Below are 24331 nucleotides of genomic sequence, written 5' to 3'. Positions count from 1 at the left end.
GAAAATGGCAAAGGGGGGAACACTGCCCCCCTCCAAAGCCAGATACGTATTAAGATAACCCCCTCCCTTGCAATAAGACCTTTCGCTGCCTCTGAAAGTGGTAATGGGATTACGACAGGCCCTGTGTTTGGCTGGTTATTTCAGTATACAAAAAAAAAAAAAAATAGCTCACATCCCAAGCCGGGGACCAATGAGCGGCCGCCAGGACCACGTGACTGTGGCTAGAAAACTCAACACCGTAGAAAGCAGCTTGGTGTTTGACCCGGTGTTGCCTCATTGTGCTGTAACCGGCGAGCGAGCGAAGGTGCGGTGTTGAGACCGGTGGACTCTGGCGTGCACACGGCGGCGGTGTTTTTGAACAGTTGGACTTAAGTAAAATACCGACAGTAATTTCCACAATGTCATCGAACAGGGCGATGAAATCTGGTCTGGCGGCGGATGCCCACAAAAGGGTAAGCTTGATTGCTGATGTGTAAAGGTGAAGTAAGCATTATTTCATATAATTTTACAGACGGGCTGGGTTTCACGTGCCAATTTTTTTCTTCATGTTCTCATATTTTTATTATTTAAGAGCTATTTTTGTAAATGTAACAAATTAACTCTGGTGCATTTGTAGTTCGGTGACATATTTTCAACAGATATTTTCTAAATTTAATATATAATGGGTGTAAACGTTCGTGCTAGTGTTTGTAATTATCACTTGCGCGGATTTTTTACACCCATTATATTACGCTTAGTAAATATCCGTTGAAAATACATGTGACCTAACAACAAATGCAAGAGAGATATTGAGTTAAATTTACAGAAATAGCCCTTAAATAACTTGTAATGACGAAAAAGAAAATCAACGTGGCGTGTGGAACATCTTTGAAGCAACAATACCCCCAGTATTACAATGGGACTCGAAAACATTTGTTACTGACTTTATTCTACAAAAATAGAATTTAGCCGGGGGTTGGGCTCGAACACGCACACGATACGCCGTACCCAAGCGCATCCTAAGCTGTCAATGCCAACAAAGATATCCCGTTTAGACGGTGGTCATAAATGAGTTGTTTTGGTCGAACGTTGAAAGAAAGGAACCTTGGTTCCGGGAGAATTAGTTTTATTCCGAATGTTACTTTCTGAAAGCTTCACACTTTTATCAGTAAGTACATTATACCGGACACGCCATAAAAAGCCAACAATCCATCAATGAAAGTGATGTATTTGTTTGTAAATGTACGCTGAAACCTAAAAAAAAAAAAAAAAAAAAAAGGCTGCTTTTCCATAAACAAAATCATTCACAGCATATTTTTTTCATTGGGACCCTCAAGAAACCGCCATCTGCTTGTTTTGACGTCATCTCTTCTTTGAAACGCATGATCAGTTTCGCAGATGTAACCGCCAAAGCGCCCAACCGTTTCGTTCGTTATACCTCTTCAGTCTTCATTCTTCCCGCCCGCGGACCTTTTGTCCCGGCAGACCAGTGCGCCGGCCGTGCTGCGCAGCTACGTCACTGGGAACCAATCAGCGGCCGCTAAGGTCACGTGACAGCGGCAAGAAAACTCAATACCATAGAAAGCAGTTTGGAGTTTGACCCGCAGTTGCGCTGTTCATTGTACTGGAATTGCCGCGAGAGGGGAGTGGTTGTGCTGCGAATAGTGTCATCCGGTGTCTGTGTTTTGGCTGTTGGACTTTTCGTTAAATCAAACAAGTAATTCCAGAATGGCATCAAACAGGGCAACGAAATCTGGTTTGGCGGCGGATGCCTACAAAAAGGTATGAAAATACGTAATGTTTGGATTGTAGGTAGACGGTTTTATTTTGTATATATGTAATAAACTTCAAATTTTATGTCTTCTTACGTTACGTCGCGTGTTATAAATTTAATCGTAAGTTTACTAGTTAAGAGAATATCATTTGACACAGTTTTTAAAAATGCTAACGTTATCCAGTATAACTTACGCTCTGATAGATTATTGATTGGTTTGTAAACAGAAATGTGGTTCTAGAGAAGTGACGTTTCGCGTGAAGTGGGTGGGGTTCATGCAGAATTTACGCGCCGATTCGATTCATTGTACCTGTGGCAAATAGTTCGATAATGAAAAATAATTAATATAGCCTATACCACGCTGTTTGTGTTTTTGGCATAAATTATTTATTTTACGATATAATAATTTAGTAAAGTTAATTTTTTTTTCCTTCGATAAAAAGTAAACTTTTATAATGCGTATGTGCACATTATTGTTTAGCGAATTAAACAATTTATAATGATTTGTGTTAGCGTGTAAATTGTGATGACATTTAATTCGTCAGTAGTCAAACATTTTTGTTGCTAGCGTAAAATTAAGTGCGTGTTGTGTGTCTGTATATTTTTATTTTGATTGTTACTATATATATAATATGCGTGCGCAATGAGAACTGTTATTTACTGTTAAATTTCTGAAGACTTGCATTTAGTCTGATTCATCGTGTTTTATCGCATACTTCGCAAGGCTTGGCGTCATTAAGTTCTTGACAAGTAGCTATCCGAATGACTTGAAATCGCGTGAGCTTTTATTATTCTGATGGGTAGGTTTCAGATTTCGTATCACGTTATCACACACACACACACACACACACACACACACACACACACACACACACACACACACACACACACACACACACACACACACACACACACACACACACACACACACACACACACACACACACACACACACACACACACACACACACACACACACACACACACACACACACACACACACACACACACACACACACACACACACACACACACACACATATATATATAACGGTAAGTGCTAACGAGGTTATACTGTTTATTTTTTACTGGAGATCTGTGGTTGGTAACGTGCTAGTGTCTATATCAGTTGGTTTTTTTTTCTGGCAACCTGTCACGAAAAACATTGAACTAAAATGTAAGCAGTAATTTTGTATGCGTGTTGAAATTGGGAACTACAAACCAGTCTTCGTAATAACAGAATGGGCTTGTAGAGTTTTTGGCCCCGGGGAGGGAGGGGGGGAGTTCGTCAGTAGAGTGGCATATCATTCGCTTTTCATTAAATGGATCCAGGGTTGTTTCTCAAGTGGGAAACGTGGCAGACGTTTCTATGAACTGGTGGGTTTTCTCGGAGTCTTGTTTCCTCCACCCCATTCATTTCATCATCCATTCTTAATATTCTTATCTCCACAGGTCAACGAGACATTAAGCCCCAATTCAAATATTAATTCATTCCATAAGCTCTCTAAAATCTATCTATATGTTTTGGTATGAATGAAAACAAAATATTACTTATTGTTTCCGAACTACGTAGTAATACTCATTTACTATATTAATAATCTTGAGCTTGAATTTATTATTTGAAGCGAATACAAATAGGTTTGATGAATGTATTAAAATTTTTAATAAGGTCATAACGTGGTCACCTGTTCTATTTATGTGTATGTTCTAAGATGGCATTTTTTGAATCATGGCCGTAAGTTTCTTAGTGATATGACATACTAAAAACTACTGAACAGTTCTTAAGCTAATTATCCTGATATTCGTCTTATGTGCACAAACCCGTCCGTAAATTAAAATTGTGTAATGTTGAAATCAGCTGATATAAAAATGGATAAATAATTGCTTGTTTATACTTGGTACTCCGCCATACTTGCGCTTTTGTTGGAATTATTCAATGTAGAATAGCAAGAAATCAAATACTACAACGAAAGTCTGATATTCAAAAATATTAGAATGCTTTGTGTTCATCATATACTATGAGATTTTATAAACTCAACAAACAAATTGCATAGTTCAGATGGTAAACAATCAGTAAAATTGAAGGGCCACAAGTTCGGCACAGCTCAGATTGCATACGCGATCTCTCCATCATTTTCTTTCTATGGTTTTTATTGGCAATTCAGCAGTTGAATGTTTTGCCCCCAAATGTTCCACCACGCAGCTGTTCCGCTCAGCAAGTATCTGCAGTAGCAGACGACGGAAAACGGCGGGAATAAACACAGTCGCTTTGGCAAATAACTTAAGTTTTGATTATACAGGCCTATGAAATTTATTTCGTTTGTTTATCCCTCTTCCGATCAGCCGCCAACTTCATTTACCAAAATACGCACATGTAATTGTTTACTTAAGATTGTTTTGAAAGTTCTATTGGAAATATCATGGGGTGGGGGGCGGGCATCCTTCCTTTTTCAACAAACAGTTTGTAACTTCCCATTTAGTAAATGATGTTACCGAACACAATCATTGTCTTGGACTTTACTAAAGCATTAGAACTATTACGGAGAAAGTGTAACTGTAAACTTTTATAAACACCCCCTCCCCTCCTGCACAAATGTGAAAATAAAGTTTATAAATTTCGAAAGATCTTTTCTGCTCTGCCAAGGCAGTAAGTCCAGTTTAAAAACAATTACGAGGAATTCCTACCTCCCAAGGGGCATACGCTTATTATTCCCACCACCAAATGGAAATAATTTGAAAGCGAAAGCAAATAGCGGGCAAAGTGGTTCTGATCCCCCCTCTCCCAAAAATAAATTCTGCGTACGCTCGTGTTGCCTCCGTAGCCTAGCAACAACTGACCTCATGCAGTAAATAGATGAAACATAACTAAAGCAAATTAGTGTTGCTGAAGTAAATGCCATTTAACACGGTCAGATTTTGCTTAAAACCACATTCATTTCTCTGAATCCAAACCCTTGAATGGTAAATGACAACTAAAACATGATAACCGCGGCCAACTTGTCATTCAAGGGACTGCATGCTCGGATACCTCCATATATATAATCTTGGAATATTTATAAATTGTCTTGATATGCATATTTTTAAATTTTTTTAATTTTTTTAAATGCTTTAGTTAGTGATTTTGTGGAAATCATAATATGTGTCCTGAAAACGATCCAATTTTTTAGAAATTATTTTAAGCAGTGTTTTTTGCAAATGTTTGTGTATGTTATAACAGAAATAAAATTTTATTCCAAACAAAAATTAATCAGGAAGGAACATACACGAAAAAAAAAGTTATTTATTGAAACATTAAATGAAACAGAGAATCTACTTATGTAGTGTGTGAAATACTCTTCTTGTGTGTAATTGAACCCAATTTTAAAGTCCATTTACATGTGTCGAAAAGTTTTTAGGTATAAAATATATATTTGGTGGTGTGAAATGGCGATGAGTAGAATGCGTGGACCTTTTTTTTACTATATATGATGGTATAAATGTAGAGAGGGTGGGGGCAGCCCACAGCTGGCCACGGTAATGGAACTGTCGTGTTCCCCTCTGACGAGGAGCGCAGCCCCTCTGGCGAGCGAGGGCGGTGTGGCGAGGCTGCCATATGTGCGGAAGTGGGGCCCCGAACACACTTCCTGTCGGGCCTGCGAAACGTCTGCCGCCTCGCGCGTTCTTCTTCATCGCTTCTCTGGCGAACTGTGCAGCTGCTTCATGTTGCACGTGCCAGGCCCGAACCTTCAACTTCCTCCGGTACATTATGAAAATACTGTCAAGTAATAGTGGACCACACAATTGTAAATTACTTATTGTATTTATAAGATTGCAAAAAAGAAAACAAAATTGAATTAAGTAGGTACTAAAGAAATCTGCTAAATTTTACAATAGATTGGACTAGCACTTATTGTAGAACTCTGAATTCAATAAAAAAGCAACTCACGTAAAATAAAAAAGCGACTCGCGTAAAATAAAAAAGCGACTCGCGTAAAATAAAAAAGCGACTCGCGTAAAATAAAAAAGCGACTCGCGTAAAATAAAAAAGCGACTCGCGTAAAATAAAAAAGCGACTCGCGTAAAATAAAAAAGCGACTCGCGTAAAATAAAAAAGCGACTCGCGTAAAGTAAAAAAGCGACTCGCGTAAAATAAAAAAGCGACTCGCGTAAAATAAAAAAGCGACTCGCGTAAAATAAAAAAGCGACTCGCGTAAAATAAAAAAGCGACTCGCGTAAAATAAAAAAGCGACTCGCGTAAAATAAAAAAGCTACTCGCGTAAAATAAAAAAGCTACTCGCGTAAAATAAAAAAGCGACTCGCGTAAAATAAAAAAGCGACTCGCGTAAAATAAAAAAGCGACTCGCGTAAAATAAAAAAGCGACTCGCGTAAAATAAAAAAGCGACTCGCGTAGTCTTATCGTCGGGCAAAGGACAACAGTGAGATTTGAGCGGTAACCATAAAGTTAGATGGGAAAGAAATGAAGTTATAGGCCCTTGGGTGCTTTCAAGAATCTCTAGAAGGCTTTTAATGTCAAAACATTATTCTGAGTACACTCGCTTCTAAAGATACAGTTTAATAACTAAGTACGGCCCTCGGCCGAGTAGGCGGGGGCCGCGAGGTCAGCTGGGAGAGTGCTCGTGCCGGCCAGTGGCGTGTGAAACGAGAGGCGTCGCGGCGCTGATAACGTCGCGCGCGCGGAATTTTCCGCTCAGCGGCCGCGCCGAGGCGTGGCGACCGAGGCGGTCGCGCCACTCGCCTCCCGACACGGCCGCCGGGCTCCGTCCATCGTGCTCCGTCCCGCTGTCGTGCTTGTTCCTGCGGCATCGTGCGGTTTCTGGTGCGGAGTTCACTTGTTTAGCCACTGACTGGGGCTGAGGCGGTGACCGTGCTGGGTGGGAAGCCTTCATTCCACAGACGAGAGAGCCAAAACCCGAAGTTCCACGAAGTTAATGCTCGCTTTTTTTTCTTCCGTATCTTTAAATGTATCTATCCTAACCTAATAAACCGTCCACAATGTTTTAAAGTATTTATAATGTAGCTAACCTAACCTAATTGTATCCTTTTATCAACACATTTACAATGAACAAAAACAAAAAAAAAAACCGAAGATGCACGATCGGAGGTTTGGCTCTCTCGTCTGTGAAAAGGCTTCCCATGCTGGGTTGTTGGCCCCAGCCGCTGGTCATTGCCGAAGCTCTAATACCCTCCCGATCAAACAACAGGCAGTGATCCCTAACAGTTCTGTTTTAAATCAGCTCTGGAATGTATAAAAAAATGAACTGGAAGTTTCTCCCACCCTACCCTATAGGGCGCACATGTGGGAGGGGAATGTGAGAATGCCGGCCGTAGGTCGGAATAATCTGACTACAGTCACGTGAGCGTGCGCGGAGGCCTAGACAATGTCGACGCGCGTTCGTGCACCGCTGTACGCGTATGGAGGCAGGCGTGCCAACCGCCGCCGGCGTCACTCTGCGATTCTCCGGCCGTGCTAAAACTTCCGCAGCGTTTCTGGCCTAATATTCTATTACAGGGTGGCCACTCACCGGGAAAACCGGGAAAACCGGGATTTATCAGGGAAATCACGTTCATCGGGAATTATCAGGGAAATTTCAGGGAATTTTTTTAATAACCGGGAATTTTTTGTGTCATGTATATTTCCGCAGAGCTGCTAACCATTACGGATTTTTTGTAATTATTACGGATTTAACACAGAATTACGGAATTACGGAACATCGCTGGTTTATTACGGAAACGAGGCTTTGTGCTGCTAGGTAACAGAAAAAAATTCCGTTTCTGGTGTGCGTGTTTCGTGAACGCAGTTTGAATACATCACGTGGTTGCGCAGATAACGGAACTAATAAATGTGCGCATGTACTGTCGAAATAAGTAGATTAATTCTTGTGTTTTGTAATAGAAATGGCACGGTATTACTTCCGTTGTACGATACAACTAGTACATATTCTCGGACTTTTCGTTTGTTAGCTACTTACATCACGATAATTTTTTTACGGTACTTTGGCTAACCTGTGTTGTGTTAATTACATTCTTGAAAGCCATTTTTTTCATCAGTGTTTTTGTTGTGTCTACAGACGTGAAACCATTTTATGTTGCTCGATAGTATTGTGTTCTTCAGTGCCGGTTGTAGAAATGAAGCGTGTGACAGAACAATGTGTATCTGGGGCCAAAAAAAATAACGTTATTATTCAGAACGTTCGACCAAACTATTAAAAAGAATGGCCATGCTTTTCATCTTCAAATGTTTTGGAACGCCACGCGTTTTGTAATGTATGCACGTGTGACTTCGATTGCACATGGTGGAAGGGATGACTGTAGGCGACATATTTAATCAAAGAAACATGCAGAACATTTTAAAGCCGTGACGAGCAATAAATCTATATCTTCGTTTTTCGCTACATCTGAAGAAACGAAAGTAACAAACGCAGAGTTATTGTTTACAAGTTTTCTGGTAGAACACAATTTACCGATAGCAGTAGCCGATCATTCGGGTAATTTGTATAGAGCTATGTTTCCGGACTCAAAAATTGCACAGAAATACAGCTGTGCGAGAACAAAAACATCTGCCTTAGTGGAGTATATGGCTGGTGAAACTAAAAGTGAAATTTTTGAATCTTTAGTAAGTGGACCATTTGCTTTAGTTACCGATGGGAGTACCTATTGTAATGCAATGAAGATTTATCCATTAGTTGTTTCATTTTTAAATCAAACACAAGGTAAAATTTGCACGGTACTGTTATCCCTTGTTGAGAGTACAGACAACACATGATATGGTATTTTCTCTTTGCTGAATAAGTAATTTTAACGTTTTGGAATTTCTTGGAAAAATTGTGTAGCGTTTGCATGTGAATGTGACAATGCCAATACTATGATTGGCACAAACAAAGGTGTGGTAGCATTTGTTAAAGAAAAACATCCTGCTATTGTTGTGCAAGGCTGTTCATGTCACCTCATTTATCTAGCCGCTTAAAAAAGCCAGTGCACATTTAACAATTAGCATTGAGACATTTTTGGTTAATATTTTCTATTATTTGGAAAAAAGTTCAAAACGCCAGAATAATCTGAAAGTGTATCAAGAGGTATGTGGGGGCAAAGTCACACAAGATCTTGAAAAATGTTAGCACACATTGGCTCTCTCTCCTAGATTCAGTTGACAGAGTGCTGAAACAATGGGAGGCACTAAAGCTATTATTTTGTAGTGATCCTGAAAAGAAAGAGCCTTCAACTTCACAGTATGAAAATGTAAAATTTCTAATGCAGAATCCACTTACGAAACTTTACTGTTATTTTCTTAGCAGTTTACTTCCTGTTTTCAACCAAGTAAATTTATTTATCCAACAGGATGCTCCTGAGATACATGTATTGCGGAGAAATTATTTTGGTTTATTGACAATTTGCTTGTTTGCTTTATCATTATCATTATCATAAATGAAAACTGTAGTGTGCATTTGAAATTGCTGCAATTTTTAACAAGATATGCTAGTGTGTTTTTAATTAATTTTTATTTGTTATTTGTGAAGAGACATAAAACAAAACACAGACTGCAGGTCATTGAAAGGGATGCTATAATGTAAAATGACATATTTAAAATGTATTATGTTATTTAACGAACTTCCGTATGTATATAATGAAGATAATACAGCAGGGTGCTAAAATGTGAGTAATCTCTTTATATAATATTATATTATTTCATCAAAAGTATGTTTTTTTGTAAATGTAAATATCAGGGAAATTTTGAATTTTTAATCAGGGAAATCAGGGAAAAATCAGGGAATATTTTTGGTGACTGTGAGTGGCCACCATGTATTAGTGAGCAGTGCAGGTCTTTCCATAATGCACTAAGTAAATCTATCAAAATTGAACTGAAGTGGCGGCGTTTACATCCACAATCAAAAAAACCCTCCAGATGACAAAAGCTTTAAATCTGTGGCTGAATAAGTTCAGAAAAAACTTACAAGTGTTGAGAAATGAATTTATTGATCTGGAAGTAATCACCCAGTGGGAACTGGCAACGCCAAAGTGACACCGGCATTACGGCAGAACACCAGAGGAGGTGGAGTTCTTCGTCCATGTATAACTTGTTAAGGGTTCTTACAGTAATTTTCCCACCCGAGAACTTTAATTACATCATTTGTTTTAACGAAATTTCTATCATAAAATTGGTTGTCTGTAAAGTCGGTTTACGGACGATAGTTTAACGTGACGTCATAACAAAACATTGATGGATTGCATACTTTTAATAAATAAAGTTGATTAATTTTTATTGAATTTTCACTATTTTGTATGGATACAAAGAAGGAGTGAAATGAAATCTACAATTTAATTGATAAATTTACTTTTATTTGCACACATTAATTCAAATATGTTAATTATTTTAACTAAGAGATTATTTTAACCATAACTTTTATACATGTTTGCTATTTAACTTCTTCCAATCTGTGTTATTCTGTTAAGGATAGGACGATGATAGGAAAAGTAGGAAACGAATGGGAGTGTTTCAAGTTTAATGTGCCTCGAAAAAGTCAAATCGATGGTTGTTCCAATCGAGTGGAAGAGAGATAGATGCGGCGCAAGCGTACAATGAGCGCAATGGGCACAGCGTAACGGGACACTTTTTCGTGCGTGCAGCCGGCGTTCATAGATTTATTAGACGTCACGTCAAAAATAGATAACTAATGAACGAATTAGGGCTTTTAATGCGTTCCGTCTGCCTCCAGGTAATTAGAGACGACGAAGTGTGTTGAGAAAATTATAATGAACGGACAGAGGGAGTAAGAATACCCGGCACACGGAAGTGTCTGGTTGGCAGTAAATCAGGAATTTATTCCTCCGGAAATCAATCTTGGATCGTCTAGACGGAGGGCGAGCGACACGAACACCCACCGTGATCCCAAACGAGACTCGCGCTGTCCTGCTGTGTCCGGCCTCTTCATTATAAAAAAAAAATTGCCGACTCTTGATTCAGAATGGTCAATTTTGGATTTCTCGCTTTTTTTTTTTAATTTTTATTAATTTACATTATGTTGATTCCTCATGAGCATAGACTCTGGAATTCAGAAAACGATATATATATGTATATATATATAGTACATCAACGAAAATAAATCACAAATTTAACAGAATTAACAAAATTACAACACTTTTGCTTAATTGCAGATTACGAACTTGAATTCAAGAAAATTTGATAATTTTTTTTCTTGAAAGAAAATCCAAACGAGAGCACCACGTATGCCATGTAATCAAGCTTAAAGTTTAATTAAAATTACAAGTTTTAAGTTACTCTGCGCATTATTCCAAATATTTACTACACACGGAAAACTGCCTGAAAGAGGTGAGCGATACGTAACGACCACGCGTATTATTAACCCGTTCCGTTTATCCGTATAGAGGTGATGCAGGAAGCCAAAGATGGCGAGTGGGACGCACCTAATGAGTGGGAACCAGTGTTACGCGAGCTCGCGTTTCTCCGCGGACCAGCTCTCGACCGAACTATACCCAAATATGTAGCGAGACTGTATCGGGACCTTCGCGAGTGTCTGGTGTTAGGGGGTGACGGGGGACTCGAACCCGCGCGATGCCTGCCGGCGAGATCCGAGCAAGATCGTCTTCAGGAATTTGGTGGAGTTTCATAAATTAGTTTTTTAGTTGATTGTATTTAGAATTTTATCGGCCCACTCCTATTTTACTATATATTTAGATGCTCTTTAATCTAGTATTATCTGTTCGGTTCATTCCGTAATACGGTACCGATTTAGCCGCTCTCGTTTGGTTTTTTTTTTGATGTATTTGTTGTTTGTTGACCTGGACTACCAATGTCAAGCATAACGCTCGTGTATTTTTTTTTTGCCTTATTACAACTAGTTTTAAATATCGTACAGTTAGTAGGCACATACGGTGTGCAGAATTTCAGGTGTAAGCGCTCGAATTGAAAACTGTTAAAGATATCCGAGTGGTGTCTGTTTACGAAAAAAAAAAAAAGCATTTAAGAATTCGCAGTAGTTGGATGGAGTAGTTTCCGTATTTCGTTTTAAAACTGTATTTTTAGAAGCGTAGGAGTAGAAGGCAGGTTTTCGGAATAATTTTTGGACATGAAACTTCCGGTAGAAATTCTTGAAAGCACTTAAAGGGCCTTGCATTACACCTTTATCTTCATTTATCCTACGTATAATGTTTCATTGTTGCCCTGTGCACGTCGAGAAGACTACGCGCCATTAGGCGATTCTTCCCTAGAAGCGTCGCACATCAATCAACCTCACGAGCACAGGCACACCTTTCAGACTAGGCGGGCCCGTTAAAAACTCTATTGACTGTCGCTGACCCGGTACAGCTGTGGTTCACAACGTGACTAAAGTAGAGACCTGTAAAATTCGCGGATTCATTTCGCGATAGGATAAGAGTCCAAATACTTTTGAAATTATTTTGCTTCAGTGATTGGGCCACAGTTTATCTGAAGGACTCTGGGCCAATGAATAAATCTTTCAACAGAAGAATTGGCGAATCACGACCATTCCAGTCAACAGGTGTTACTAGTCGGTAACCAATCAGCAGATGTAATTTGCACGAGTGCATAGAGGATAATGGAGTCTATCGTCGGCTTACTTCTAAAACCTGGTAACTCCATTTCAGTCAATTTTACAGGAGAATTTATGAGCTTTTGGAAAACGGTTTCGACTGACAAAGATACGAGGTTTTTTAATTTGTGAATAGAAAATAGACTAAGTAGAGTTGACTTACGAGGTTTTATCAGCATATGCACTATGAAAAAATGAAAAAAATACACCAAACACATCCGGAATATAAAACTGGTAACATCTGGACTTATGAGGTTTTAGAAGTAAGCCAACGCTATCCTTTGGGTTTTGAAATCGCGAATTTTACAGGTCTCTACTAATGAGTCGTGCGGATGATTGAGAGTCCAGCATGTTGAGGTGTGACATGGGACACGGTACTCGTCGGTCGGCGCACGCGAGGCAGGGACACGCACGGCCGACTGCATGGCGTGTCCGGGTGGTGGGGGGTTACGGTCCTCGGAGAGGCGGGGTTGCGGCTCCAGCGCCTCCAGCTGGAATGTGGCCGCCGTCGCATTCCTGCAGCGCCCCGCCTCCAGGGCTGTCCACACGGCCGCACCTTGCGGACGGCGCGCGGGTTCGAATCCCGATCTCCCGTTGCCGAGGTCACCCGAAATCACTCGGTAAATTTCGGGACTTAACTTAGAATCATTTAGTCTGTATTGGTGACGGTTAAGACGATTCACCTTTTCATACACTCAACCACATTAAAGATTTTAGACACCCACGTATTAAAAAAAACTATGAAGAATAGCTAAAATGGACTCGATGATAAAGTATGCAAGATGATAGGAAACAAAACTTAACATGCTAACTAAATGTTCAAAGATAAAAGCTAAACGGAAAACTAATTCATATTTATTTATCAACGACTTTATGGCCTTCTCTTACACTTAACACAAAATCACATTACATGCCTTTATGATGACAGTTAACTTAATAAAAAAATAATAACTTAAAAACTAAAGTCCAGACATTATAAACTTACGCAGGACAACCATATGTAATAAACATAAGAAATAAATGTAATACGGTAATAGAACAGAAAGTATATCTCCACATCACACACGATCTAAATGAACGCCTGCTTATAATCTAACCCGGTGTGGTTTTGGAATAATTGGCGACACTGAATGTAATCAATGGTTAAAAGGTAATTCGATGCCTTGAGATGAGACGTTTAATGAAGACCGGTCACTCACACACCCACGCAGTAGGTCTTCGATGTGGACGTGACGTTAAAGCAAAACTGTATCGATCCGCTTTACGTTCAAACGGACGACTGGTTACCAGAAGAAACTCGAATCCATGGCACCTTTCAGGAGGGGGGGGGGGGGGGGGGGGGGTGTTATTGAACTTTTCCTCTAAATTTAAATTTTGTTTTGGTTTTGTTTATGTTTATACATATTTTATCCCGGACTATTTAGATGTAGATTCCGATTCGACGCATTGTTAAAAAAAAAAAAAAAAAAATTTGAGATTCGGATTTGAGAAAAAGTGTGTTCAACTCATGAACTCTTGTTTCACCCAATATCCTGGCCTGTTTTCGCAAGTTGTAGTTAGCAACAACCCCAGTTGCCAAGTGGCGGTGTGTTGCTGGCGTGCGTGTGTTCCACCGAGCGATGACGCGGGCGAGCAGGGTTCAGCAGCGCAGATACGACCGTGGCGCGCGTCTCGCCGCTTCATGCTCATATAAGGACAGAGGCCGGCCTGCTGGCTGAGTCACGGCGGGCGACCTACTTGCGCCGCGGGACTACCAACTGCCCGCTACACGTCGCTACACGTCGCAAGTGTTGGCACTGCTGGTGCGAGATGGCACTTAGCACCTGTTCGGTTCATGATCAAACTTACACGAATTACTTCCAAGACTCGAATGTTTGATTTTTCTTCTTACTGCCAAGATTTCGTACTCGGTAGTTCTCGTGCGTACGCATCAAATTACACTGGGTCAGTCAGTTCGTAGCTTTTATTTCAGGACCTCTTTTCCAAAATAAATTGAAGGAAAGTAATTTAGTTAGTGAAACCGAAACAGTACTTTAAATTTTTCACTACCTCAGAGCAGCCATTGAATATCTCCACAGCTGCAGTTTTCAAGGTCAAGATTGGTTTGGTTTCATGGACTTTTCCATGATGTTATGGACACTTAGGTGACCTCTTACCGTTATTAGATGGTATTTACCGAATATCCGATGAAAAAAAAAACTTGAGAATTGCTAAGGAAATGACGTAGCCAAGATGGCGTGTGAGACTGAGCTGTAAAGCTTCAATTAACAATGTTTCTTGTTCGCACATTTCGTCCGTAACTGCAGAGTGCCTCGGCTTCATTGATGTGAGGTGCCAAAAGAAAAAAAAGTACGTTTTGCTCCTTGGCGGGTACGATTATGTTTCATTTTAGATCTCGTCTGCTACGTTAATCATAATAATTTAAAATAAGTAATCATTTCAGGAGTGCACTTCTCCCCCGCTCATTAGACTAGCTGTTATCACAAGCACAAGGGCGTACGCATGCCTACTTTTGATGCGGTAGTGTTGTCACCCCCTTTAAATAACAAATAAAACCCATAAAACATAAAAACTCTAATATATGGGTCTCACGGATGCCTGATGGAAGGTAGTCCATGCGAGGACTAATCGGTTCGAGAAACAAGAACTTCCTTTCATCGTACATCTCGTTGTATACCTGAGAAATACACGCTTTGTACGGTCGTCCAAATGAGCCGCGAGTGAACTCTTGCACGTTTTTGGAAGTTGTGCGGGGACCTGCAGCTGTTGTGACGAGTTCAGTCCCGCCCATAAAATAATATTGCAGTATCGTGTGATAGGTTAACCACAGAAAAGTTCACAGCTGCTTTTATCTTGGGACAGAATTTTTTTTTTTAAATCATTTGTCGGAGCCTGTTAGAAACGTTCCATCGTGACACACGGGCGCAAAAGACTAGTGCACCTCTCTTCCTAAATGCATGTCACCTTCAGAGACGAAGGAAACGTGTCAACACCTCTATTCTGTAAGCTGTCCTTGACACGGCAGTTGTGAAAGTTCCCCCTTCTCCTTGGCTTTCAAAACGTTTCCGAAGGTCAAGCACAGTTTCTGTCGTCGAGTCTTGCAAGTCGTATCCAGCATTTTGGCAGTTCATTATCACACAACCTGTTTCGAACGAGTCTTGTGTGTTTGGAAGCAACCGCCTTCGCACAAGCAGTGCACATACATATTCATCCTTCAGTTTGAAGTTGCCCACTAGCTAGGTTCTGCTTTATCCGTGGCCTGGAACACATGGTTTTCTGTCATGTGGTGTTTCTCAAATGTTTGATTCCAAAACATTCAAATGAGGCTCTTTTATATTGTAATTTTTATAATGGGTTTTTTTCCAGAGCGAAAATGATTTTAAAATGTTACCATTGCTTACCCTAACACCAGAATCTTTGGCATTCATAGGGACGTGCAGTCTTCAGGAGACTGAATAAAGACCTCATGCTTCCCCCCCCCCCCTCCCCAACCCGACCACAGTCATGCTCGAGGCGCTAGACACACCAAGGTAAGGCGTGGGTCGTCGCAGGAGATGTCGTCTGAAGGTCGCCCGTCCAGTGACCGGCCGCACCTGCTTCAGGCCAGCCAACCTTCCTCTCCTCGGCGCCGGTGCTGCCATCCCGCGCCGCGTTCCGTAACGTCGCACTCCGTACCCTCGCTGTCCCGAGTCACGTATTGCTCGCGTCTCAAAACTGCAGAACAGTCCCCGAGCATCTTCTCGGGTGATAAGTCTTGTATTGGTTGGAAACATGAAGTAAACGCCTAACTAGCAGGCAAATATTTATTTATAGTTTTGACGTGAACACGTCTAATAAATCGATGAACGCCGGCTGCACGCACGAAAGTGTCCCGTTACGCTCATTGTACGCTTGCGCAGCATCTATCTCTCTTCCACTCGATTGGAACAACCGTCGATTTGACTTTTCCGAGGCACATTAAACTTGAAATACTCCCATTCGTTTCCTACTTTTCCTATCATCGTCCTATCCTTAACAGAATAACACAGATTGGAAGAAGTTAAATAGCAAACACGTAGAAAAGTTATAGTTAAAATAATCTGTTCGTTAAAGTAATAAACATATTTGAATTAATGAGTGCAAATAAAAGTAAATTTGATCAATTAAATTGTAGATTTCATTTCACTCCTTCTTTGTATCCATACAAAATAGTGATAATTCAATAAAAATGATTCAATTTTATTCATAAAAGTATGCAATCATTTCATCAATGTTTTGTTATGACTTTGTCACGTTAAACTATCGTCCGTAAACCGACTTTACAGACAACCAATTTTTTTAATTATTATTATAGGTTACATTTTCGGATTTCCTTTGCCTGAATTTTTTTAACCCTGCACATTCGGGACATGAAATGGCCGTAGTGTATGTTGAGCGGTGGGTGTTGGTCGGCCTGTGTGAAAGGAATGTGTGGTGTTAGGTGTGCCGCCGGATAGAGATATCTTATCGCCGCTGCCCGTAGTGACCGACATAACGCTGAACGTTCTCGATCACAGCTCGCTTCGCAACCGCCGTGTGCTGGCTGTTTCTCTGGCTTGGCGGGGACGAATACCAATTAATTTTGACTTGATTATATCCTCATTTTGTTAGGTGTAACGTACTTGTAACGGTTTTTTTGCTGATCTGTTTGTGTAAGGAAAGCTGTCACAAAACTTTATCCATGCACTTCATTAAAAATCGTAATGTTGGCGTAATTTTGTGAACCGTTGGTTTATATGAATATTGTATAGGAGAGAGAACCTTGCTATGTTTGGTTAGATTCAGCAGTTTCATGATGGTAGCAGAAACAACGTTAACAATCAACATAATAATGACGAACATGTGAATTTATTGGCAGCTATTTACGTATTCTGTTTATATATTTAGTAAATTGTTTCCTCCTGCAACTAATGGCTACTAATTAACTATACAATAAATATGTTTTAGAACCCCACATTTCAGTACAATGTTTAAATTTAGGGAGGCAGAGTTCTACGTAGTGTCCTACTTTACTAGAAAGCAGGAGCGTACGCATAATTTCATTATTTTATTTTGGAGCCGCTCACTGGACCAGAAACGTCTTCGGACTGCTACATACGTATGAAGATGTATTAACCGCCTGAAACATGCATAACGTGCCGTGTGGTGACAGCCATCGGAGCGTGCTGCAGACTTAATCACCAGTAGAAAGTCCGTAGAGTCGACATTGCATTAGCTGCCGCAGCGAGATTCAACCAAGTTAGCATTTACCATATTGTTGTTTTCATTACCATCGTACAGAAAACTCAAGATTCTTGACATAGAATGTACCGACGTGGTTTTTTTTAATATTTATTTCTGTTTCTACGAAGGGGCTTGGCCTGTCCGTAGAGATGTTGATTGTGTCGGCGAGGAGTGGACAAAAAAAAAGATGGGGGGGGGGGGGGGGCGATAGTCCGGGCCTTTTGAATGGCGTCTTTGTTGAAGTGGTGAGCCGCATTCCTGTTGCAGCCGGCCGACTGGTGAATGTTTGATGCGCCAGGCCTATGGAGTTGTTAAGGCGTGATGAACAAGTACACCACATGCCATGTGAATACTGAACAGCATTATTTTCATGTCTGCACAAACTCATTATTATAAAACTGTGTGTTAAAAACGGTAGGTTCTGGAGTGTGAAAATAAAAGATAATTTCCTCCGCTGTAAGCTAATAGCTGACTTAAAATTATTAATGAGACAGCGATGCAGTGCTTATTGTATATTTAAACGTGACGTTCGCAATAAGTTACCTACAGTAGCAAGTTTTGAAAATTGCAGAAAATTGTTTAATAAATGTACGCAAGCAGTGTGGAGGGCTGAAGTGCTCAATTCTCTTAATTCCATTAACGCTTGTCGGTCGTCAAAGGCACTGAAGCGAAAATTCCAAGGACTAGGTTTTTGGCATTTAGGGATAAATGCAAAGGATGATAACTTTCTTGGTCTGGGCATGTGAGTAATATATGCAAAACATCTTTCTCTGTACTTCACTCGATTCGCAGACAGAAATTTTTTTCTATTTCGTGCTAAGGTGACTAGTGGAGTCTTTTGTACTACCCATTATTGACTATTGCGATGTGGTGTATGATAATTTAACAGAAAATCTGGCATCAAAGTTACAAAGGATCCAGAATACATGTTTAAGGTTGATTTTTACTTAGTCTCATCATCGGAGTATTGTGACCAGCTTGGTTGGTTACGACCTCATGAAAGACAGATTTTTAAATCGCTTACCACTTGTTTATAAAATTGTGGTTTCACTTTGCATTAGGCACAGTAGGTAATACAGGGGTTAATCAGGGCCGCCTAGAGCTTGTTTGGCCGGGGGGGGGGGGGGGGGGGGTTTACCCCTGGTATCCCAGTTGAGTTTGAAGATTATTTTTTAATGCTTAGGTTGACCCCGATAAGAAGAAAATTAAGAGCTTATTGTTAACATAATTTATAGGAGCGGTAAAAGTTTATAGGAGTTTACAGTTATGGCCATGATAATGTTTACAAGGATTAGACTTTTTTTAAAAATTGTGGGGTTTTATCAGTTGTATATCAAATTATACGATGGCAAGGGGGGGGGGGGGGGCATGCAACGAAATTATTTTTCCCCAGACCTTCGGTTTCTCTTGACGGTCCTGACGTCAAATATTCCATACTGGGTTTGAGTGCTGTTGCCGGGATACTGGGTTTAAGTGCTGCTACCGGGATACTGAGTTTGAGTGCTGTACCGGGATACTGGGTTTGAGTGCTGCTGCCGGGATACTGGGTCTGAGTGCTGCTGCCGGGATACTGGGTCTGAGTGCTGCTGCCGGGATACTGGGTTTGGGCGCTGCTGCCGGGATACTGGGTTTGGGCGCTGCTGCCGGGATACTGGGTTTGGGCGCTGCTGCCGGGATACTGGGTTTGAGTGCTGTACCGGGATACTGTGTTGTTGCAGATCCAAAGCAAGTACAGCGAGGAGCTGGCGCAGGAGTGTCTGGAGTGGATCCGCGAGATCACGCAGAAGGACATCAACACCTCCGGTGATCCGGACAACTTCTACGAGCTGCTGAAGGATGGCACATTGCTCTGCACGTGAGTGTTGTTAGTGTTGCTAGCCTCTCTCTCTCGTCTGTGTAGCGCGAGAAGACCGCCAGCCGAACGCTCATTGTTACGTTCACCAACTTTTTTTTTTTTTTTTTTGGGCCGGTTGCGCCATTGCAGTTCAGGCACGATCTCGTTTCATAAACTGGTTTGATCATGGCTCATGTTTTACCATTGTTTCGAACCCTGAACGAAGATGATTTAGAACTTGGGAGTTGGAGCTACCGACCGATGTCGGATTGACATAGTGCAAACAGACATGTCCAGAACTTGTACGGACTTTACTTAGGTTGTTATTGTAATAAAACTCAAATCTTAGGAGTGATTTACATCATTTCAGATCATTCACAATAAAAGTATTTTAAAAAAATGCTGATTTTTCTAGTTACCACTTCTCACATTAAATACCCATAAATTATTCCGAATATGTGTTGCCACAACAAATCATTACTGGGCCAAATTAGTTGGATCACGGCTGAAGAACAGACTTGTGCAACAGCAATTTCAGTAAAATATTTGTTAAAAAAAAATCCAATATCTTCTGGTGTGGATAATTGAGACTGGGTTTGTTACCAGTTGTAGTGACTTGTGTAGAGTGCACAGTTGTTTTGATGTCAGGCATTTTGAAAAGCAGAAGCAGTTGTGATATTTTTCAGTATAATTATTAGCAAAACATTGTACAAACTAAATGATAAATGAGAGCCTTTTCAGCCAGTGTTGTTGTTATGACAAGTAGCAGTAGAGTTGGCTGCCCTTCCAGGGTAACCTGCCATGTCGGTGTTAGGTACTGTTAACATGACTGACAACAAATTCCCCTTAAATGGTGTAAGATATTGCATCTTGCTCAGCATTATACTATCATACATTGGCCAGGGCAAGAACTCATCTTGGCACACCCTTTTTTTTTTCCAAACCAAACAAAAACCTTTCGAACACCCCTATCACTACCACATATTAATTAAACTACACTATTAAAAATAATTTGTGATTCAACTCAGTTTTAAAATATTTGACAATATATATGCATGATGTATATATCTTTGAATACAAATAATTCCATTCATCTGCCCTCCGCAACATTTTTTGTTATTATAACAATACAATATTCAAGTAAATACCTATAATAAAAATTACTTTGCCAATTTAGCCCCCTCCCCCATGCCCCAACACTTAATACAGCACCTGGGGCACAAGCCCCATCTGTCCCCTTCTAGTTACGACCCTGTCTTTGGCAGAAGCTTTTAGTTCACCAGAAAGTAGTTCACTGCTCATTTAGATTTCACCAGTCCTACACCAGAGGCTGTAGGTGTGGGAAGTGCAGGGTTATTGAACACTGTTTTTGGGTTGGTTACGCCACCGCCTTGTAGCCTAAGAATCCTTTGTCTGAATTAAATTTTTTTTTCCGCTGGTCAATCATAACAGAAGTGAAGGATTGGTTGGGTTCGGTCAGCAACATTAATGCTGTAATTTTTTTTTTTTAATTTTTTTCAAAGGCAGATATGTGGATTGCAGGAAGAAGGATTCTTTGGGCGTGTAACTTGATGTGTGTGCGGTATGCTGTTGGCCAGGCTGGCGAACTCTATCCAGAGCGACATGGTGACCAAGGTGAACACCAGCACCATGGCGTTCAAGTGCATGGAGAACATCAACAAGTTCCTGGAGGCGGCCATGAAGCTGGGCGTGCCCGCACAGGAGACCTTCCAGACGGTCGACCTGTGGGAGAGGCAGAACCTGAACGCGGTGGTCATCTGCCTGCAGTCGCTGGGCCGCAAGGTACGTCCACTTTGTCTTCAAACCAGTGCAGCAGTGGCGTAGCCAGGATTTCTGTATGGGGGGGTGTTAAGAAGCATGGCCCCTCCCCGTATTAAAGCAGGGGGTCCGGAGGTCCTCCCCCGGGAAAATTAGGATTTTAAGGTGTAAAATAGTGCTATTTTAGCTGTTTTCGGTACTCAAATGTAAATATTGTAATGGTAAATTTTTTTATTAATTTTAATATCAAATTTGTTTGAGTGATGAATACGAAATTAATTAAAGATTTGGTGCTAAAGGGGGGGGGGGGTGTTTGAACCCCTAAAAACCCCTCCTGGCTACGCCCCTGCAGTGCAGTAATTTTCAGCTGTGGAGAAGGGTAGTTGCTGTTGTAAGTAATGGCATGTGTGATGTTTCTGCAAATGAGCTAGCGAATTGACTATAGTTTGTGCAGTTATGTGGTACCACACTTAAAGGCCCCAGCTACCTGGGTGCCTACATGTGCAGAGCTTCAGAAAAAAAAAATTCACGTAATTTTTAAACTGCTGCAGATATTGAGTGATATCTGTTTATGAAAAGTATTGAAGGTTCTGCTGAGGATGGATGAATAGTACTATTTCCATATTTAATTTTTAAATTGTATATTTAGGTCCAAGAAAATGGCCAAAAAGTATATTTACAGGCATGAAACAGCCAGTAGAAATTCTTGGAAGCACTCAAATGACTTGCATTACATTATCATCTTAATTTCTACATTATAAGTTATTGTTACCTCTCAAATCTCCTATGCACAACGAGAAGACTTAGGCCAATCTGAAGACTTACACTTCAAGGGGTAGGTACCGCACTAAAAGCACCAGCAAGCATTGAACTTACCACCTCCTCTCACAAACACAAATACACCCCCTGTCTAGGTGGGCCCATCAAGTATTAAATTGAGGTTGCACATAATTGATCTCATTCTCCCATTTGACAGTCGCATGTATTTGAGCTACCCAAGAACTATTGGTCCTGAGCCCCACTAAAGTGCCACTTGCACAAGAAGTTAAATTAGAGGAAAACACATTTAATTTTCATCATTACATTCCTCTAAATTTCTATGGTTTAAAGTTTTCATTTATGGAAGTTTTCATCTCCCTTAGTTTGCAACTTTTTTTTCACTGGTTCTGTGATAAGTGTAAAATTATAGTTGGTGAGTGGGAAAGAGTTAAGTGTATTAAAAAAATTTTCTGTGGTAAACGTGATGGTAATCTTAGTGTTAGAATGGCTGGGTTTGTCGAGTTTTGGAATTCTGAAGGTAGGTTAACAAGACATTGTAAATTTAATGATTAAACAATAAAGGAAATAGAGAGATTCCCCTTCAGTTCCTGTGCCATTTCCTTATGAAAATGAATGTGGGATCACTGAAAGGGAAGAGCTGTGGCGGATGAATTTGGGATCACTGTAAGGGAAGAGCTGTGGCGGATGAATGTGGGATCACTGTGGCGGTTGGAGTGACTGAGCACGCGGTGTGCAGGCGGGCAACTACGGCAAGCCGAGCATCGGGCCGAAGGAGGCGGAGAAGAATGTGCGCAACTTCACGGACGAGCAGCTGAGGGCCGGCCAAGGCGTGATCAGCCTGCAGTACGGCAGCAACAAGGGGGCCACCCAGAGCGGCATAAACTTCGGCAACACCCGCCACATGTAGGCGCCTCGCCCCCCCGGTCCTGCCCGAAGCTCGCACTCACACCTCTACATGACAACTGCCTGAACTGGAAGGAAAGCAGGCTTTCACTTGCTCGGCTTTTGGGTAAAAAACTGCTTCGAATGGGCACACATGCATTTACAGCCTGAAGGTGGATAGTGTCCAGAAGCTGAGTGATCGTTTGATCTAGGCATGTCTTATTTACAAGACGTAGAATTGCCTAGTGTGTGAAACCAACCTAAATGCTTTGAAAAAAATTAAGAAATCTAGTCATTTCATTAATTTTACTGATTTCTTTTTTTATCTTGGAAATTTTGAGAAATGAATGAATGTTTTTTTTTTCCTGTTAAAATTGAACTAGTGTTATTACACTGGTGTTAAATGTAGACATTCAAATTAATTTTACCAGATAAGTGATTATAACACTATTTATTTGAAAGTAACACAATACTTGAATTAAGACTAATTAAAGTAACCAAACTTTAGGTTGAATCAGTTAATATTCAGGTGCATGGTGTGTTCATGTGTGATGGAGTCACAAGTGTCCTAGCGAGCTGCTTGGGTGGAACACCAGCTCAGAGACTGTTGAATACTTGCAACGATGTGCGGGAGTCAATATTTAATAATACTGCACAAACTTGTTATTGTGCCAATGTTTCTGTAGCGTATGGCGGCAAGCCCCATTCTTGGCAGAGTGGCGGTGAGATTAATTATAATTAGACTAACTATAAGTAATGTTTTGTACAAAAAAAAAGGTTCTACTGTTGCTGTTGATAATTAATTACCTTCCTGAAAATGAACTTCCATCGAATTAAACTTTTTGTCTTGATTCCTTCGCGCACCTTTCTGGCTCGTGAGTTCTTCCTGTTATCTATTTCCTGTCCAGAAGTCTATGTAACATGATCATGGTCCTTGTGTTTGTGAAAATTTTGTGTGTATATTTTGTAACTTACATCTTGTTATAAAGACCATTGTCTAGAATGTTTAGAAAGAAAAAAAAAAAAACTATTTTACTAGTTAAAAATTGTGCCCTTCTTATTTGTTTTATCTATAATTGTAATTAAAGGGTATAAAAACTGACTATAGTGTTATTAGTTTTCGTACCTGCATGTTTCAGTTGCTGATGTAATTACAGGTTTGGTTACATTGGACAGAACTACTAGCTTAGTGAATGTGGATAACAAACTGAAAATTACTTCACAGTTTGGTATCTTTACATCGAATGAGTGCATTAACAAGTGCACTTATCTGACAGTTCTGAAAGTAGTGGCACACAATTGTCATGACAACATGGATGTTAGCGGGGCAAATATTAATCAACATTAGCTCAAAATATAAAAAGATTACCATTCCATATACGAGGTTTTTTTTTTCAACCTCCGATCGGCTGTAATAAAAAAACGGGAATGAATTGGGAAATTATTTTAATGTCAAAAGAAACGTACATCTTTACTCTATTTTTCCACATAATCAC

At 40.4% G+C, this 24331-nt stretch overlaps 1 protein-coding gene across 2 annotated transcripts; it reads left to right on the top strand.

Annotated features, from left to right (window-relative positions):
• Positions 1-219: 219 nt before the first annotated feature.
• Positions 220-23937, top strand: LOC134537496 (myophilin). Of its 2 annotated transcripts, none has more exons than XM_063377994.1 (4): positions 220-452; positions 19279-19415; positions 20993-21197; positions 22690-23937. In XM_063377994.1, exons 1-4 carry the CDS (start codon positions 399-401, stop codon positions 22858-22860), a joined length of 567 nt encoding a protein of 188 aa, XP_063234064.1. In that variant the 5' UTR covers positions 220-398; the 3' UTR covers positions 22861-23937. The 2 variants fall into 2 exon arrangements, with proteins under 2 accessions (XP_063234064.1, XP_063234063.1); XM_063377993.1 differs by lacking the exon at positions 220-452 and adding an exon at positions 1344-1761.
• The last annotated feature ends 394 nt before the right edge of the window (positions 23938-24331 follow it).

The sequence above is a fragment of the Bacillus rossius genome, chromosome 12 (genome assembly GCF_032445375.1).
Source record: "Bacillus rossius redtenbacheri isolate Brsri chromosome 12, Brsri_v3, whole genome shotgun sequence".
In the NCBI taxonomy this organism is placed as follows: domain Eukaryota; kingdom Metazoa; phylum Arthropoda; class Insecta; order Phasmatodea; family Bacillidae; genus Bacillus; species Bacillus rossius.
Note: the sequence above shows the minus strand (reverse complement) of the source record. Positions and strands in the feature narration are given on the sequence as shown.

Bases quoted from the DNA above. Each gene is read 5' to 3' on its own strand.
- LOC134537496 (XM_063377994.1), top strand. From the start codon at position 399: ATGTCATCGAACAGGGCGATGAAATCTGGTCTGGCGGCGGATGCCCAC. The intron at 453-19,278 runs GTAAGCTTGATT...GTGTTGTTGCAG, and splicing joins CGGCGGATGCCCACAAAAGG to ATCCAAAGCAAGTACAGCGA. The intron at 21,198-22,689 runs GTACGTCCACTT...CGCGGTGTGCAG, and splicing joins TGCAGTCGCTGGGCCGCAAG to GCGGGCAACTACGGCAAGCC.